At 33.7% G+C, this 18,772-nt stretch overlaps 1 protein-coding gene across 1 annotated transcript in view; it reads left to right on the plus strand.

Annotated features, from left to right (window-relative positions):
• The first annotated feature begins 14,541 nt into the window (after nucleotides 1-14,541).
• Nucleotides 14,542-18,772, plus strand: part of LOC100243413 (DNA repair protein RAD50) — a 79,019-nt gene continuing 74,788 nt past the window's right edge. Inside the window, exons 1-3 of the mRNA XM_002266629.5 lie at nucleotides 14,542-14,835; nucleotides 14,915-15,001; nucleotides 15,297-15,464. Coding sequence (XP_002266665.4) covers nucleotides 14,713-14,835; nucleotides 14,915-15,001; nucleotides 15,297-15,464 — 378 coding nt within the window. The 5' untranslated portion in view covers nucleotides 14,542-14,712. The remainder of the gene's footprint in view (nucleotides 14,836-14,914; nucleotides 15,002-15,296; nucleotides 15,465-18,772) is intronic.

Below are 18,772 nucleotides of genomic sequence, written 5' to 3' on the forward strand. Positions count from 1 at the left end.
AAAAATAGAGATATCAATAAAATATTAAGTATTTAACAGAATTAAATAAAAATTCTAAATATTTAGATCAAATAATTCCACAAAAAATCTATTCAATTACATTATCAATTCATAATAAATAAATCCATGAAAAACATTTCAAACAAAATCAAAACAACTTAAAACCTGTTGATAGTGAACTTGATAATAGTTAAGTTCAGTTTTTTCTAATCATTCAGATATTGCTTCATACCTTGGACTATGACCTTATAGAGAAAAATTGCAACTTCAATTCCATAAAAGTTTTATTTAATTACACTATCAATTAATGACAAATAAATTCATAAAAAAAATAAAAGCCCAAAATTTCAAGTAGAAAATTAATGTTTACTTATTTAGTTGAATTGTTCTCATTTTCTGATGATGATGATAGGGTTTTAGTGTATCATTTTCTCTCACTTCTCTTTTCTGTTAGGATTTTATACCTCTTTGGTTTGGTATTTTTCATTAACGAAATTTGTTCTTCCGTCATTTTCAAAACTAAATCAACCCACAATATCAGGAAGATGAAAATAGGATTTGATTTTCAAAAATAAAGAGAACTTAAATAGGACACTTAGGGCTTCTTTTCACTTTAATATGTTGAATTGCATGAAACTTACTCTACGTCTTCCCTCGTGTTGCCTTCCCATTCTTGTGTTGGCTTTCTGTTCTCTTGGAATGAATGGAAACATCCTCTGCAATTTTTTTCTTGCAGGGTAATAAATGGAATGAATGGGTTTGAAGGGTAAGGAAGGGGTACATAGAGAAATAAAAGTATAAGGAGGGAAAGTAAAAGTTAGAGAGAAAATGGGTTGAAGGGTATTTTTGTCGAAAATTGGCCACTTTTAAGGTTATTAAAAGTGAGATGTTATATTTGTAATTTTAAGAGAATTTTGTTCCTTTTAATCAATTATCCCTTATTTTTATGTCTTTGTTTTAAAGATAGTTTTATTTGAATGAAAATAGTGGTTTTTTTTTTGGGTTTACTTTTATTTAAATGGGAGACTTAGGGTATGCTTGGTTGTTGTTTTTGAAAACTATTCTAGAAAACTGTTTTTAAGAAAAGTTTTTTAAAACAATTTTTAGTGTTTTTAGAAAAAAAAATGTGTTTGAAAAACTTAATTTTGGAAAACAGTTTTTGTTCTAAAAAAAATGTTTAGTTGAGTTAATAAAAAGTTTTTTTAGAACAAGTAAAACAAATAACACGTTTAGAAGTTGTTTTTTTTTTAAATTAAGTGTTTTCATCGATTAATTTGATTTTATAAATATAAATAATTTTTATATGTACTCTTCATTAAAATTTAAAGAAATTGTACCAATTTTAAAATTATTTGCATCATTTTCAATTTCTTTTAAATAATTGTAAATAATGGAAATACATCAGAGGTATATTAGATGTCTCAATATAGATATGTTGGTGGGGACATTCTCAAGGTGCAGCACATTATTCAAAGTTACGATCTTGATCATTAACTATATCATTTTCCATGTCTCTGATATTGTGAAATGCAAGATATAATAATTAAAAAGTTCAAAAAATTATAAAAATATTATTAAAAATATTAAAAATAATTATAATTATATAAGTTTAATCATTTAATTTATATCATATTATTAAATCTACAACATGATACAATATCATTAAATTCACATTATTTGGTAACATCATGTCATTAGCATATAAAATAATACATCATTGCATATAAAATAATATATTACCAAATCATACAATACCATTAGAATTTATATAATAAACCATATACTAGAATTTATATAATACACCATATATATATACCATTACCATATAAATTTGGATTTATTCAATATCCATATTACACATATAAAATAATAAACTATTATTGTATAAAATAATACATCATCAATTGCTTGCTTCTCTTTCCCCCATTCACAAACAACACAAGGGCATACCCACAAAGCCCAAATGCAAAGAGGAGATGGTACACTAATCACCCAGAGAGAGAGAGAAAGAAGAAAACAAGATGCATTAATCTTCAATCCTATCGCCGATAAGAGGAATCAAATTGTGGACCCCGCATTTTGGCTCAATGCGTTTCCCACTCGATGGTGAGCTCGATTTTTATTTGAAAAATTGATTTTTATTGATTATTTGAAAATGACTTGGAGTCGCCACTTATTTTTGTTTTATTTTTAAAGGGTAAACAAAATAAGAAAGAAAAACCCTAAGTGTGACTCCTTATTTTGGAAAAGGTGATCTACGAAAAACCGGATCGGGTTCGGGGGTCAGGTTACTTATCGGGAAGGTACGGTAAAGACCGTAGCACCCCTCTAAGTCCCTAAAGTCGGGTCTCTACTAATAAAATGAAGCTGACATGGCAATCAATGAGAAAATCAATGAATATTCGAATCAATCATGCATATATGAGTATCAGAATATGCAATAGAGGATAACTGAAGCGGAAGTGGATGCGTACCTGATCAGCAAACGGCAACGCGCTATCACAAAATGAGATTAGTGCATAGTAATGAACATAAAGTATGTCACTCATGTCACCAAAACAGATAAAGAAGCACCAATAGCACACATGATATTTCATTCAAAATTCATTTTTATTTTAAAGCAAATTTATTTGATGTAGGGCCCCCACCAAAGCCCGTTTATTTTGCATGAATCAATTCCATAAACTCCATCACTTAGAATTATGAAATTTAATTCTTACTTATTTTTAAAACATTTTAAAAAATAAAGAAAATGCAAAAGTGGCTTGCCGGAAAGAAAATGGCAACCAAATTTTATTGAAAATGAGTCTTGCGGAACCCAAAGATTCTAAGGATGAAAACTTTGAAGATTTGAAGTTATTTAAAAAAGAAACAGAATTTGGAATTACAAAATGAAGTCGGGAAGAATTATTTTCTAAACCGAAGAGGATTAGAGAAAAGGAAACTGACACGTGGCTCCTGAGTTGCATGCCAAAGGTGGCCATGCAAAACAGGTCGTGCTTGAGGAAAGAGAATGGGCCTGGGATGCAAATGAACTGGCCACTGAACCACAATATTAAACACGCAACTGCTGGTGACCAACTTATTGGCTGAGATAAACCATTGATGTCAAAGGAGGAATTTCCATTTGCCATGGCATGATAGCGTGCATCAAAGTTATCAGGAGGTTTAAGCAGTGGGATCGCACTTTTCCCATTGTCTGTACAGACCACATCAGCTCCATACTTCTCCAATGCACCAGTAGCTACTCTGAGGTTCGCATTATTGTCATCCACAACTAGAATTTTTCCCCCTACGAAAAAGATTGCGGAGAGACAAACTGGGGTGCTTTTCATTCCGGCAAACCTCTTTGTTCCCAACGCCCAAGGCTCGTTGTAGAGATGCAGTCAGCATACTGGCTCTCAGAGGCTTCATGATGACAGTTGGATTATAAACCCCAGAAGAATTGTAGAGATTCTTGATGGATGAAAATCATGTCGCAGAAGAGAATGGTTGCCAACATGTTCAGGAATCAGATTCTGAGTTCTGGCGTCTTTTGACCTTATTAGGCTTATTCTTTTATTGCTTCCAAAGTGATAAGGGCTCCTGCCACTTGAAGATGTGCTTGGTTTCAATTTCAACAAACTACGGTATCCAGTGATGAAAACCGGGCATGAGCTGTTCTTTGTCTCTACTAAAAGAAAACTTCATCCAGAAATATTAAAGTCCATCTCTCAGACTGAATCAGTTTTGCCCGGAGCCAAGGGAAGGGACCATGTCTATGAACTGAACAGCAACATGCAAGCATTGCTATTTCTAATAAATCCCAGGAATGGTCGTCCTTAGCATGTGCACTACTATCCACAGATGTGTTCTTTCAGGTTCCTGTGCATGAGTGTTTCAGCCGTCATGAGATCTAATTCCCCCAACAGATTGATCCCTTTGAAATTGTCACCAGATTACTTTTCAACTGATAGAGCATCATCAAGATCAGTAGCAGTAGAAGAAACAATAGTAAACAAGCACAAACTTCTAAGATCTCTTCTTCTTCTTAGTCTCAAATTCAGGCACATCTCCTTTAAAATATATTGAGTCGTAGTGAACCTCTGCCCAAAACTCAAAAGCATTACTCGCTCATCGGTGATTTTTCATAATGGTGAAGCACTTCCTATTGCAACATACCATTCTTTACTACTGGAAGCGCAGATCACAGCAATTGGTTGAGCCAGTGGTCATTGAAGAAACTGGAGCAGCCTTAATGGAACTAGCAACAACATCACAAATACCAAAGCCACCATGAGGGCCAGATGAGATGGCAGAGGTGATGAATCTGCATCATTCCATCTTCTCCTTGGGCTTCACACTTGGCCACTTATTCCTTTCTCTTTGGAAACTTAGGCATGAGATTTTTGCCCTGGCAAGAAAGAGTATCGGTGATGTACAGCCAGCCCAACCTCGATCGATTCCCTTAATCCTTGCATTGAGTGTCTACAAGAATGACATATAGTGCATCAATGAGGCCCCTGAATCGTGAAGCTTAAAGTATCTCCGTTTTGGTCCAAACCATCTCCTGAAATTTACATCTATACAAATTGCATACCAAGCTGTAGCATGAATGCCAAGAAGCATACTGCAGCTAGATATGTCTGAAGATGGGCCATGGCTTAGCGGCCTCTTATCCGGTTCTGGCTCAAAGGGCATCAACCTCAGCAATGAAAACAACAACACGTCGAAATGAGTGGCACCATGATAGAAATGGGTATAGAGAATGATTAACGGAACGGCTCATGGAGATATATACGTATGAATTCATGCATGACGAGGACAAATGGGAGAGATGGTGAAACTGCAAGAGAGATGGGCTGAATGGTGGAATTGGAAAATGGGTATGGAAGGTGTATGATGTGGAAAGATGAACATGGCGGATATGGTGGGTATTGGATGAATTGATGGTATGTATGGGTATGAAATAATGAAGGTGGGGTGGTGAGGAAAAGAATGAGCGAGATGGGCATTAGAGAGTAGGGTAGTGATTAGTGAGGTATTTGCATGGGAATAGGGATGAAGGCTATGAAGCATATATACGGGTAGTGAGAAGGTGGGCATAAAGGATATGGCTATGTGGAATGGGTTATAGCAGATGGGTGTAATGAATGGAGGAAATGGGCGTCATGGGTGGAATAGGTAGTGGGAAGGGTGGAATAATGGATATTTGAAGAATGGGAATGTGGGTATTATGGAGGATGGCCCCTATATGCATGCATGATTGGGACGGATAGAAGGTCAAATCAGAATTTAAAGTCCAATCCCATCTCACTCCTTGAATAATTGAGCTAAAAGCTCAACCAAAAGAAGCAGTAGATATCACTGCACCAGATCTAAGAGTCCATGGTGGAACAACATCATAATTAAACAACCACCTTTCAGAAAGCATAAACTCAAAACCTAGGGAATTTGCATGACAATACCACACCTTCTTGCTAGTCATGACTGCAAAACAAGGCGAGAACCCAAATACAAAGTAGCCAGTAAAGAGCTTCAAGGAAGGAGCCATCCAGCATAGTGATACACCTGATGCATAGTTGGATGACCATTCACCTTAAAAATAATTCTCTTTTATCCCTAAAAATCCAATGTTTTCAACCAACTGATGCGATTAAAACATTGATTCCAAAAGTGACCAACAACTATACTTGTCACTCTATAATGTTTGACCAACTCGACACACCATAGTCATCAAGGCAAAAAGTGCAGTATTCGATTCTATTTTGGACGCCATGAACTGAAACAGCTAAACACTTGGACTACTGTGAATAGGCAAGCTTTCAACTCAAAACCAAACAGACATGGGAATTCCACTAACACCATAGGAATAAATAGATATTAACCACAACCATATGGCACTTTCGAAGCTTTATTTCCGAACACATTGGCATCATGGCATCTGTCTCATTTCAACAACAAATTATCTACTCTTCACCAAGAGTGAAAATGAACCTGTGCATGCAGTGGTTTTCCCTTGGAAATTCAGCTTCGCAATCACCACTGGCAGAGTCAATCTCGTGAAGTAATGAAGCAACCTCAACTTTAGCCAACAATGAAGAGGAAGTGGTCATCTATTTCAGAAATGCCATACCTCCAGGATGAATCAGTGCGAGTGTGAGAACTTAGGCCCATCAATCCTCTTACCATAGACTGTCAGGTTCAGCTTAGACTCGATTTCATCCTAGTGACAGAAGGTGAGCATTTACCCTCTCATTCCACCCAGAAGAATGACTTTCCCACCAGATATACATAGAGAACTCCCCATCCAAACACCAAAATCGCCAATCCTTAAAGGAATGAATTCCTGATTTGAAGAACTGAAAGCACCAACCTCCTACATTGAGTGAGATTTCTGACCTTCTGACCAAAGCTACTGACCATTCATAGGAAATTAATACCCTGCTGCGTTGATTTAATACCCATATGCCCCACACATCCACCCAGATTCATGGACATCTGAAAGTCTCTTTTATCCTCAAATGTTCCTCAAATCAATTCATTCTCCACCAGCACACCAGCACAGATTTACAGTCTTAAAGCCTTGAGAGTGCATTCAAGAGAAAACAGAGGAGCAAGAAACAAAAACGAGAATAGAACATGAAGCATTTAACAAATATGTTGAGCCCATTTCCTCATTTTATCCATGGGTCCAACAATTAGTGGGTTAAGATGAAAAATATTTGCCAGAATAGAGCATAAAATGTAGCAAGCTCTCTAAATATTAAACCAATGCAACCCAACAAGCAGAGTGGAAATCACAGAAAATGAGTCATGAGAAATATGAAAAAAAATGAAGGTGCACTGGAAAGCCATAACAACCATACCTGAAAGCCTCTTCTTCAACTAGTCTTGGGTTGCAACTCCTTGCTCTGTCTCCGTTAAGCGCTTAGCTCAGAATCCCTCTCAAAGATCTCTGCTCCAGACTATGGCTCCTTGCCTCTGCCAGAGAACAGCAGCCAAAAACACCACCCTCCTCTAGCTTGCTGCTCCTAGCCCTCCTTAAACCATACTCTCTCTCTCTCAAGCTCTCCCAAAATCTCCCTCTTCCACTCAAACAGCAATGGAAGCTCCCTCAAAAAAATGTCCTCCTACTCTCTGAAAAAGCCTCCCTGAAAAGCACCACCACCCTGCAGCCAAAAACCGCTCTTCTTCCTACAGCTGGCCTGCTGCTCTTCCATAACAGAAACGTACCTCCTCTGCATACCCTCCAACAGGTATCACCTTCTCATTCGTCCATCAACTCCACTAAGCTGATTCCACAACAACCAACCAGGAGGCAGCACTTGGCTTTCAAAGAGCCCTCCAGCTGGCAAGTGAGCTGCAAAAATGAGAGAAAAGAACATGCCCCAAATGGGGGTCTACACAAATGTCTCTAACCAAAGCAGCACTGTTGGAACCAAGGAATTATTCTCGATTGGTCGATTGTTTGGATTTCTTCATTTTTCATCTTCATCTCATGGGTATTGAAAGTTTTGCTTTTTGAGAGAATTTCTTATTTTTCAAAAAAATTTCTATGTTTTACGGAGATTTTTCATTGTTTTTCTAAAATATTTTTCCCCTTTTTTCTAGAAAATTTTCTTTGTTTTTCTATATATTTTTCTTTCTTTCTTTTTTCTAGCAATTTTTCTCAATTATTTCAAATATTTTTCTATGCTTTTTTTTTCTTTTAGAGATTTTTCTCTATTTTGGTTGTTGGTGGAGACGTTCATACTATAAACCGAGGGGGGACACACTTGAGAACACGAAGAACACTCCTAATAAAAACACGAAGAAGAAGCCCATTCTTTGATTCTCTAAATAGTGCAAAAAACAAGTTAAACAAGTTGAAGATGTTTTTAGAAAATAGGACACCAAGAATAGAACATTACTCAGGTTACCCAACATGTTTTTCGGTGTTTTTTTGTTTTTGAGAATAGAAAACAGTTTTGGGAAACACTTCTCAAAGAGGCCCTTATTTTTTCTCTTTTTTCTAGCTCTTAGGATCTATTTCACAATATTTTCAATCTTTTTTTTTTGTGAATATATATATATACATCCTATAAAAGCAATTTTTTCTAAAAAATAAATAATTTTTTTTAGAACAAAATTTCTAAAATTTGATTAAAAAAGATTGTAAAAACACACTTATACACCATCAATACAAGCATAAAACAATAACTCGACATGAATCAAGGGGTGGCTCAAATTGAAACCTTTTAATTGAAACATTTCTTTGTATTGTACTCTTCTCACGAATATCTCCTTTAACTTTGTACAAATAAATACTTTGTCAAAGTCTTATATCATACAATTTATAGCAATAGAATCAAATCTTTTAATAAGATTTTCATGTTTCTCATTTCGTTTTTGCTAAACCATCCTTACGTTCATAAATAATTATTTTACTACAATTATAATTATAATTATAATTATGAATAGTTTTATTATTAATATTTTGTTTCATTGTCTATAATTTTTTTTTAAAAAAAAAAAATTTGTTTGATGAATTATTTTTTTATCCTCCACTAAATTTTAATTAAACTTTATATTTTTAAACCTATGTTTTCTTGGATTTCATGTCCAAATTCATATTAAAATATAATTTATTGGCAACATCTCAAAAATATAAAAACTTTACAACACTTTTTTAACTGGCTAACTATTATTTTAAGAGAAATTTTTATATAATTTATAACTTCATAAATAAAACAGTCATTTAAATTAAAAATTAACTATCAAAAGTTACTAGATTCCAACAAACACAAGTCTAAAAGATAATGAAAAGTGAAAAATTTTCACACAAGATAAGTCTTCTTATCTTAAAGTAAATTTTTTTAAATTTATTTTATGCAAATATAAACATGTCTATAAAATTTTTATGTTAAATTATTTATTTATTTTATACATATTCCTTATACATTTATATTTTGATTATATTTTTTGTATTTTGATTATACTTTTCATACTTGGATCACAAATTTTATATCTCAATATCATAGCCATATTTTTCGTAACTTAGTCATATTTATTTTATACTTTAGCCACTTATATATATATATATATATATATATATATATATATATATATCTTGATCATATTTTTTTACACTTATGTCATATTTTTCATGCTTGATTATACTTTTGATACTTATTAGTTTAATTATATATTTTATACCTTAATCATATTTTTGTACTCCAATCACATATTTCTTATTTATATAATATTTTTTGTTCCTTGATACTTTGATAAAAATTTTCGTATTTTATTGATTTTTTTATACTTGTTACCTTTTTTGCACCTTAATACCTTGGTCACATTATTCACGTACCACTATTACTTTTTTTGTACCTTAGTTACTAAGTTACCTTCTTTTACATGCCTTAGTGCATAGGTCACATTATTAGTACCTAGATCACATTATTGGTACTTTAGTATTAAGTCACTTTTTTTATACCTCAATACCTAGGTCACTTTTTTTTTTTTTTACTTTACCACTAAATAACATTTTTTTGTAGCTAGGTTATATTATTCGTACTTTAATACCTATGTCTAGTATTTAAATTACATTTTTCATATCTCAATATCTAAGTCACATTCTCCGTGTAGAAGTCATTTTTTTTAATACCTTAATAACTAAGTCATATTTTCTGTACCTTAGTACCTAATTTATTTATTTTTTCATACTTACCTAGGTTACATAATTTATACCTTAGTACCTAAATAACTTTTTTCGTACTTTAATACTAGGTAACATTATTCTAAATCATTTTTTTTTTTTTTTGTACTTTAACAATTAGGTTACATTTTTTTTTGTAGCTAGATAACATTATTTGTACCTTAGTTATATTATATGAACCTTAGTTCTTTTTCACACCTGGGTCATTCTTTTCATAGCTAACTCACATTTTTTTGTATTTAAATCACTTTTTGCATATTTTAATACCTAAGCCACAATTTTTATTTTTTCTTGTACCTTTGGTACGTATTTTAGTTTTTCTTTACTTTTAACTTCTATAAGATTGAAAAGGTGAAAATCCAATCTCATAATCTAATGTTCAGTAGTTTATGTTTTGCACCCTACCTTCTAAATTTATATGTATTTTATTGTTATTGTTATTGTTATTCTATTTTATTATTGATTTTTTTTTCTTTTCCTTTCATTATTTTCAATTTTAGAAACAAATAAATAAAAGAATGCTTTTTTTTTTCTTTTGCTTTCTTTTGGTTGATTTTACTTCTAGGGAATATTATTAAATTGAATGATGGAAAACACGTAAATCTCAAAGAGATTTTAGTATAGTTTAGGTCACTTTTTTAAGTAACTAATCAAATCTTATTTGAAAAAAATAAATTGAACATTTTTTTAGCTTGTCAATTAGTAAGCATTAGAGTTGGGTTTAGGTGCCCAATTAGGCTGACCTCGACCCAATAAATGGGAGAAATAAGGGGAGTAGTTTCTGGGAGTTTTAAAATTTCCCAAAAGCTCACTATTAAATGTAAGAAAGGGGTTTTTTTTTTCCTCTTAAAGAGTAGTCTCTACACCAAAGAGAGAAAGAATACTTTTTCTCTCCTCTCTTTCTCTGAAAATAAAATAAATAGTACAATTCTTCTGGGAAGATGCTAATCTAGTGTCTCAAGCATTGATGTTGCTTGAGCGCTAATCTAAGCGCTTGAGCGCTAATCTAAGCGCTTGAGCGCTACATCCTACAATTGCACTCCAAGAACTATTAAGAAAGCTTTGATCTTCACTTTTGGGTCACTATAGAGGAATAAAAATCCGTTTTTTACAAGGAAAAATCCTATGATATGGTAAAATGGGGATTACAATTCGTTTAAGAACAAAATTTGATTTTTACATTGAAACATAAAAACCTATGCTCTTAACCATTGAGCACCATTCATTCATTTCTCTAGGCAATGGGATGAATACACACATCCTAGAAAATAGATGTGAGCACACCCTAAAATGAATCTAACACTCAAGAACCTAACCTAGGGCTTGGATACTAGTTGTTGGGAAACCTTTGATTGCTTTGTTCCTAGGCCCTAGCTCATTAGGATACATGTAATTCTATCTTAAGCACTCTAAATCTAAGAATAATGGAAAACATGGTGTTTAAAAATAAAAAACCGAACCATAGATCAAGAGAATAGTGTCATACCTACGATCAGAATGTTGCCAAATCGATTCTTATCGATGTAGAAAGCTCCATAGGTGTAGAAGATCTTATAAACTCAATCGTCTTCCTCCTCATGACTCTTCCTTGAGTTTAAGCGTTAAGATGGTGAAGATCCCAAGGTTGGAGGTTAGGGTTCTTTCTTTAGACTGAAGGGAGAGTATGACAAGACTTAAAACTCCAACCCCTAAAGTGGTATTTATAGGCTTCTTATTGGGCTTAAGTGACTTGAACCCATCTTAGGTCACTTAGTCCAACCCTAAAAGGTTGCTAATTGATTAATTAACACAACAATGCTCCATTTAATCAATTAGTTTAGACTAGAGATACTGCTCATTTACCTTTATGCAACCTTACATAATTATCAAAATGTCCTTTATGCACACAAGTGAACTAAAAACTCAAATAACCCTCATAAACCGTGTCATCAAGGAATATGAGCTCGAGCAAGGACCACTGTGACCCATAGGATAGTGTTAGCTTCCTTGAAATCCAATTCTGAAGTTGACTGAACATCTTATTATAGAGAGTCAATTGTATTCCAATATCTTATGTATATTACAATGAGACACCAAGTACTTAAGTTTGTGACTTGCTATCAGGAATGGCAACGGGGCGGGTTTGGGACAAGTCACTCATATCCCATTTCGATCCCAAAATATATGGTTATTTCCCATCCCGTCCCAAACCGGGGCGTGATGGGGTATGCACTCCCATCCCCGGCCTGTCCCGACCCGGGTATGTGTATGCACTTTGTGTTGCCTAAAAAGAAGGGAAAACAATGAGTTATAGATCTGCTGAAATGAGAAAAAGAAATTAGCAAAAAGACCACACTTTGTTGCCACCAGATTACAGATCTGCTATACGTTTGGACTCTCCAAATTTTCTAATTAAGCTGCAATTACAATGATCCCAATAAGAAGGACAATCCCAAATATCACCAACAAATATCTCATCTTTTGCCCAGAAACTAACAAAGAAGCACCCTAAACCAAATAAATCAACATTCAAATCTCTCATATTTTGCCTAGAAACTAACAAAGAAACACCCCAAACCAAACAAATCAACATTTGAAAAAAATACCTAAAATGATTCCAATGGAGAAAATGGCAGTAGTATAAACTGATGAGACTGCTAGTAGTTGTAATTTTTGTGAACATGAGATAAAAAAGGATGAATCAAGAGGACATGGAGGAAATGAGATTATTGAATGGATTTTCAGATGGATTATCTAATGGATTTCTGCATTGAGTGGGAGGAACAACAACCCTAGTGATAGAGAGGAATGAGAACCCTAAAACGAGAAAGGAAGACTAGAAAGGATCAAAGGAAGCAAATGTTTATAGGTGGGGGGTAAACTTATAATTTCATATTCGAGGCGGGGCAGGGCATATTATTACTAAACCCGATCCCACCCCGAACCCGATTAGGGTTTTTTTTAAAAAAACTGAACCCGTCTCATCCCCGATTTCTATGCTCCCATACCTGTTCTAATAAGGGCGGGTGACTCGAAAAACCTGTGAAATTGTCGTTCCTATTTGCTATCCATTGTATATTGTCTCCTTGTTAACTAGTCATTCGTAGTCTAATAAGGTAAAAACTATCAACTTTTCAAGACTACTTTTACTATCCTTGAGTTACAAGGATATTAACTTAATATCATAACTTACAATTAAAAATAACTTTAAACATTAAGTCAAAATAGTTAACATATTCTCAATTTCAAAATTTTTGTCTTATTTGTCCACGTCTAATAAGAGTATATTTTATAACCATAACTCTAAATCCATGACACATTTTTTATATGCAATGTTTTGTGATTAACTTATATATATATATATATATACACACACACACTTTAAATCTGAATATTTAATAAACAAATTTATTATTTAGATTAATCAAAATAAATATTAGTTGGGTAAATATTTCAATTTAATAATTTAGAATTAATTTTAAGTTAATTTTTTCAAATAACCTTAATGCTAAAGTAGAAAATCAAGTATTAAGTTTTAAGTTAATAACTTAAGAATATATAATTTAACTTAAAGTAAACTTAAATCATTAAGTCATAAGTATGAGTTTTACCAAATACCCTTGTAGTGTTTGCCAAATTAGACCCCAAAGCCCCTAATTAATTTGAAAATGAGGTAACTTTGATGATTTTATATTGCAAATTATAATTTCCTTTGTCATTTTTATTTCTAGATTTAGTAAACATTCAATATTGTTGTATTGAATACAAAGCTCAAACACTTTTGAGATGCTAAAAAAGGATTTGGTGGTTGAGTTGCAATCATTTCAAGAATATAAATAGTTTTCGATGAGCATTTATTACAAATAGAAAAATTAGAATGTAACATCAACACATTTTTATTATCATCATCGTACTAATATATGTGTTCATGTTATTTATTTGTTTGCACTTAAATGGTGGTTCATGTTAATGCCACCACCAACACACCTTCTTTGTGTAAGTGCTGACTTCATGACTATCGGACAAATTAGTGGTGTGGGTGTTTTTGGTTTTGATATGATGCTTCATGATGAGAAAGAGATGACTGTGGAGATGATGATAATGCTAAACATGATGAAGGAGATGTTCAATAATGTGATGAAGATGTTTATCATCCTTACGCGTCATGAGCTATGACCAACCTCCTTCCAAATAATGGAATGAGTTCAAATTCGACTTTGTAATAATTATGATATATCTATCTTTCTACACAAAAAGTCATATGATGTTTATTAGATGCCAGAAGAATTTCAAATAAGTATATTAGTGAACTTGAAATTTTCATCCATAAAGAAGCTTAAGTGAGAAGTAGTGGATTGAAGTCAAGAGATTTATGTACATTATACTCATAATTATAATATATAAATTATACATTATGGTACTAATATTGTTTTCATCAAAATGGGCTTCCTTTATCTTCACATGTCATAGAAACACATTGATATTCATTTTAGTATAAAACAAAACCATTAGAATGTAATTTTTTTAAACTATTAATATTTAATGAAATCAAATATTTACTCAATGTTAGTATTAAATGTATACTTTGTAAATTTCATATTTTTTATTAATATACATTATATTATTACAAAATGCCGCAAATTTTACTCTCTATATATATTTATATTATTTTGTTCAATAAAATAACTTCAATAGGTATGTCATTATTATTTATTATTTTTTTAATTTTTAAAAATATTTTTATGTGTTTTGACTTACATCTATTTTACTACTTTCTTTTTTCCTTTTTAGATTTTCATCCATTAATTTTTAATACTTTTGTAGAATTTAACAACCGATATTTCACGAGATTTGGGGGGGAAAAAAAGGAACGAGTGAAAAAAGAAAAAAGAAAAAAAGAAGAAAAGGACACTCAAATTGCATTTAAACCCCAACGAAAATGGCTACAATCTTACGCCAGAAACGCAGCCTGAGAGTGCCCGCCCTTTCAACCACAGAGCTTACAGAGGCAGAAAGCAGTGAGTGGGGAGGTTGGATGGTTGGAAGCATCAAAGATGAGTACAGTAGATAAGATGCTAATAAAGGGCATCCGGAGTTTTGATCCGGAAAACAAACACGTCATCGCCTTCTTCAAGCCCTTAACTCTCATTGTTGGTCCTAATGGCGCTGGCAAAACCGTAATATTCATATACTCAACTACTCATTATTCCCCTGTCTCTCTCTCGCTCTCTTCAAATCGTTGTTCTATATTTGCAGACCATTATCGAGTGTTTGAAGCTTTCATGTACCGGAGAGTTGCCTCCTAACGCAAGGTCTGGTCACAGTTTCATCCATGATCCCAAGGTCTCTTTCTCCACTCGAGGGTTTCTATTTTTCTCTCTCTCTTTATCGGGTTTTTTCCTTCAACCTCTTTTTGGTTCATGGCCCCGGAAACATTCTTCTTCTTTTTTGGTTGTCTTTATTGTTTCCTAGAAATGAAAATTTTCAATTTAAATTGGGAAATTGTTGTCTTAGTTTATTATTTCTTCGATGGAAAATTCAAGATTCAAAGTTTTAGATTCTTTGTTGCTAAAAGCTTTTTATTGAATATGTTAATTTCTCTTAATATTATTTTAAGGAAAATTCAACATCGTTGTAGGTTGCAGGGGAGACGGAAACGAAGGGACAGATAAAGCTTAGATTCAAGACAGCTGCTGGTAAGGATGTGGTGTGCATAAGGTCGTTCCAGCTGACGCAAAAAGCTTCTAAGATGGAGTACAAGGCAATTGAGAGTGTCCTTCAGACAATTAATCCTCACACCGGAGAGGTAGGCCTTGGCTTTGCTGGGTTTCTGCTTGGAAGTTCAATTATTATTGTAAAAAGGCGATAGTTTAGGCCTGCTTATCTTGATTTGGGCTTAATAGGCTTTACTGGAAAGTAGTGCTTTTGGGTTTCACAAAAAGTTTGGAACTATTATTGATTAGTTTGTGAATAGGATCGGTTTTAGATTTTGCTCAACTATAATGGAAATATATGGATTAATTTGTTTTGCTGTGAATTCTGTATGCTTTACGGTGGAGTGAAATAGAATTAGGAAAGAATGTACAACCATGTCCATTGATGATACTCATTTCTCTTCTTTAAGTTATTTTCTTCACAATATGCTGCATAGAGTTGTTTAAAACATAGAGGGTTGCTAGTAATTAACCAGCATTTTTTCTTGGTGGATTAATTTTTCACTTATTATCAGTTTGCTTTAGGAAGTTGGTTCAATAATTAATTGTGATTCTCGGTCTGTTGCTTTTTCCTGCATCCCTGGGCAATCTCTTGCAGGGTTGGTCTATTAGAGAGCATATAGCCCTACTGAGTGCTGCTAAGCAACCTGGTTTCTTTGCTAGTCTCTCAGGGTTGTGAAAGTGAAGGATGCTAATGTCTTTGAGGGAGAGGGCTTTGGTTTCCTCAACTTGGGGAAGAAATTACCAGATTTTGGTTGTCTTTGTTCTTTAAATTTGAGTCTGCCTAAAAGTATGCTGTAAAGTAATCATTAGAGTGTGATATTAAAACAGCTCGCCATTTTGGGGCCAGCGGACCTTCTCTTTTTGTTTTGTTTGGTTCCTTGATCTTTTTTCATTTATTTATTTATTTTTTCTGCTTGAGGAGGTGCCTTGCACTCTTTTCCTCTGAACAAAAGTTACCATATTTAGCTCCCATCCCAGAAGAATGAGAAAAAGAAAATCCCTCTGTTCTGGTGCTATAAAATTGCTAGCACAATATGACCAAATTGTGGGCAGTATGGCATCTGTCAAAAGCCTTGTAGGAAGTACTACTCTGTTGGTGTATTTGAGAGGGTATCTCTTTGTTGGAGCTCAGATTTTTTAAATCATGATAAGCACTCAATAATTTCAATATTTCTCTCTATGGAGTCTTGAACTAGTAGGTGTCTCTTTGTTAGAGCTCAGATTTTTTATGCCATGGTAAGCACCCATTAATTTCTATATCTTTCAATGGAGTCTTGAACTCGTTTTCTTATCATTCGTTTTGTGTCTCCATTGTTAAATTCTAATGTATATATGATAGCAACATAAACCAATTTCCTTCTTGTGGGACCTAAAATTTAAGACCCAAGAAATTGTTTGGGTTCTGTTTATATTTTTTTTTGGTTCTAATTTAATGGTATTAGCTATCTTTATATATAAAAATGTTTTAGGTGCAGCTTTATCGTTGCCCTTTTTGGTAACCATAGAAACCAAAATGAAAATATATATTTTTTTATTTTTATTTTTCCCTGAGGGATTAATACAAAATTAATTGAAAAATCTAGGTTTATGGGTGGTTGAGAATTGAAATTGGTGGAAAGGGATTTAATTTGTATATGTAACTGCTTTGGAAGATGGAAATAGAGTGGGATGGGAAATAAGTTCATTTGAGGTTGTGTGCATGGAGTTTTAAGCTATATTGACAATGTTTGAGAGGCACAAGTGATTTTCTCATAGTTGAAGATGTTTGTGTGCATACTGGCAAATGAAGTATGCAGAGAGCACTTGAAAAAAAGAAAAAGAGAATTTGAAGGCCTTATCATGGACTGAATTCTCCGAATGTGATCAACAAATTCTAACAAAGAAGCGTTATTAACCCTTAGGAGATCCCTAGACCACTCGAGCAAAGAGTAAAAGTTAGTTTGAAGGCTGTAACATGGCCTAAAATTTCCCAATACAATCAATGAACTCTTATCGGAGAAACATTATCAACCCTTAGGTGATCCCTAGATCACTTGGACAACGATATGAGTAAAGTCTTGGCCTGATCAGAAAGCTCCAGATCTAAGAAAATCTTGCTGCTCTTTTCTTTCCCTATATATCAAAACAAGCATAAAGGGGCCATCCTCTACACCTACCGCATCTTGCTTGCAAAACTTTCTTGCTAATGTAACTACTAACAAGAATGCTTTATTGAACCATGGGAGCTCCAAAGAAAACCCAAATAAAGAGAACAGAAGATAGTTTTTCCATAATGGATGAGGATATGATTTGCCAGCTCCTCATTGGGTTTGCATAGACAAAATCTGTTAACTATAAATCAGCCCTTCATAAGTTGGTTGGTTGTTAGAATCTTCTTTCCCCACTGCTTTGAACAAACAAACTGACATTTAAGGGAGCTTTCACCTGACACCTTCACAGGAAACAAATGAGACAACTAAAGAAAAGGATTATTTAACAAAAAAATTCCTGTTCTTGGCACATCTTAGTTTCAGTCTATCCTTGTAACTCCCTCAAACAGTTTCTCGCTGAATGCTCTACAGAAACAACTTGACTATCTCCAAGTCCCAATCATGAGAACTCCTTAGAGAACAAGGGTTCTAATGACCTTGCTTGTTTCCTTAATCCTGTAAGGTAGCTAGCCAAACGTTCTATTGTGAAGCAATATGCTAAACAAAATATGGAAGCAGTCTTCAACGTAGAATCCCAGCCTTAAGTGATAATAGCCTAAAACCATTGCCAACTAGAGCTCTTGTTCTAAATCAAAAACGTCCCAAACTGTTTTTTTCCTATAGGTTATGTGTGTGTTCTCTTTCTCTCTCTCTCTCTCTCTCTCTCTTATGGGCTAGAGGGAATCAAACTTGAAACCTCCTCTATCTCTACAACAACCTCTTGCCACTTGAGTTAGGCCTCAATTGTGTCATCGGAATCTCTTTGAATAGCTTTCTAAAACCCAACACCATACTCCTTCCTCCTCTTCCTAGAACACCATCCACCTTGTAACAACACCCCCTCTGCCACTTCCTCAAACTTTCCTTTAATAACTTATCTCCACCAATAATCCTACTCCACAAACAATCAATTTGGAGATTGGTTGGAGTCAATAACTTTTAAATATGGTGACAAATGATTGATTTATTTAGGATAAATTACAATGACCTCCTCTACTGCTTAGTGCTTACAACAGTAATGCTTCCTGTCCTTCTGTTTTCAAAGCAACGTTGTATCCTTTGGTTCACTAACTTTTAATGTTTGTTACTGAACATTTAGTCGGATGGATGGAATTTTCTGATGCTATACTCTTAATTTCTAAAAATGCGATGACTACACTTAAATGGCTTATTTGAGCACAAACCTGCACATGAATAAAAGAGGGTTG

Source organism: Vitis vinifera, chromosome 5 (assembly GCF_030704535.1).
Source record: "Vitis vinifera cultivar Pinot Noir 40024 chromosome 5, ASM3070453v1".
Lineage (NCBI taxonomy): Eukaryota > Viridiplantae > Streptophyta > Magnoliopsida > Vitales > Vitaceae > Vitis > Vitis vinifera.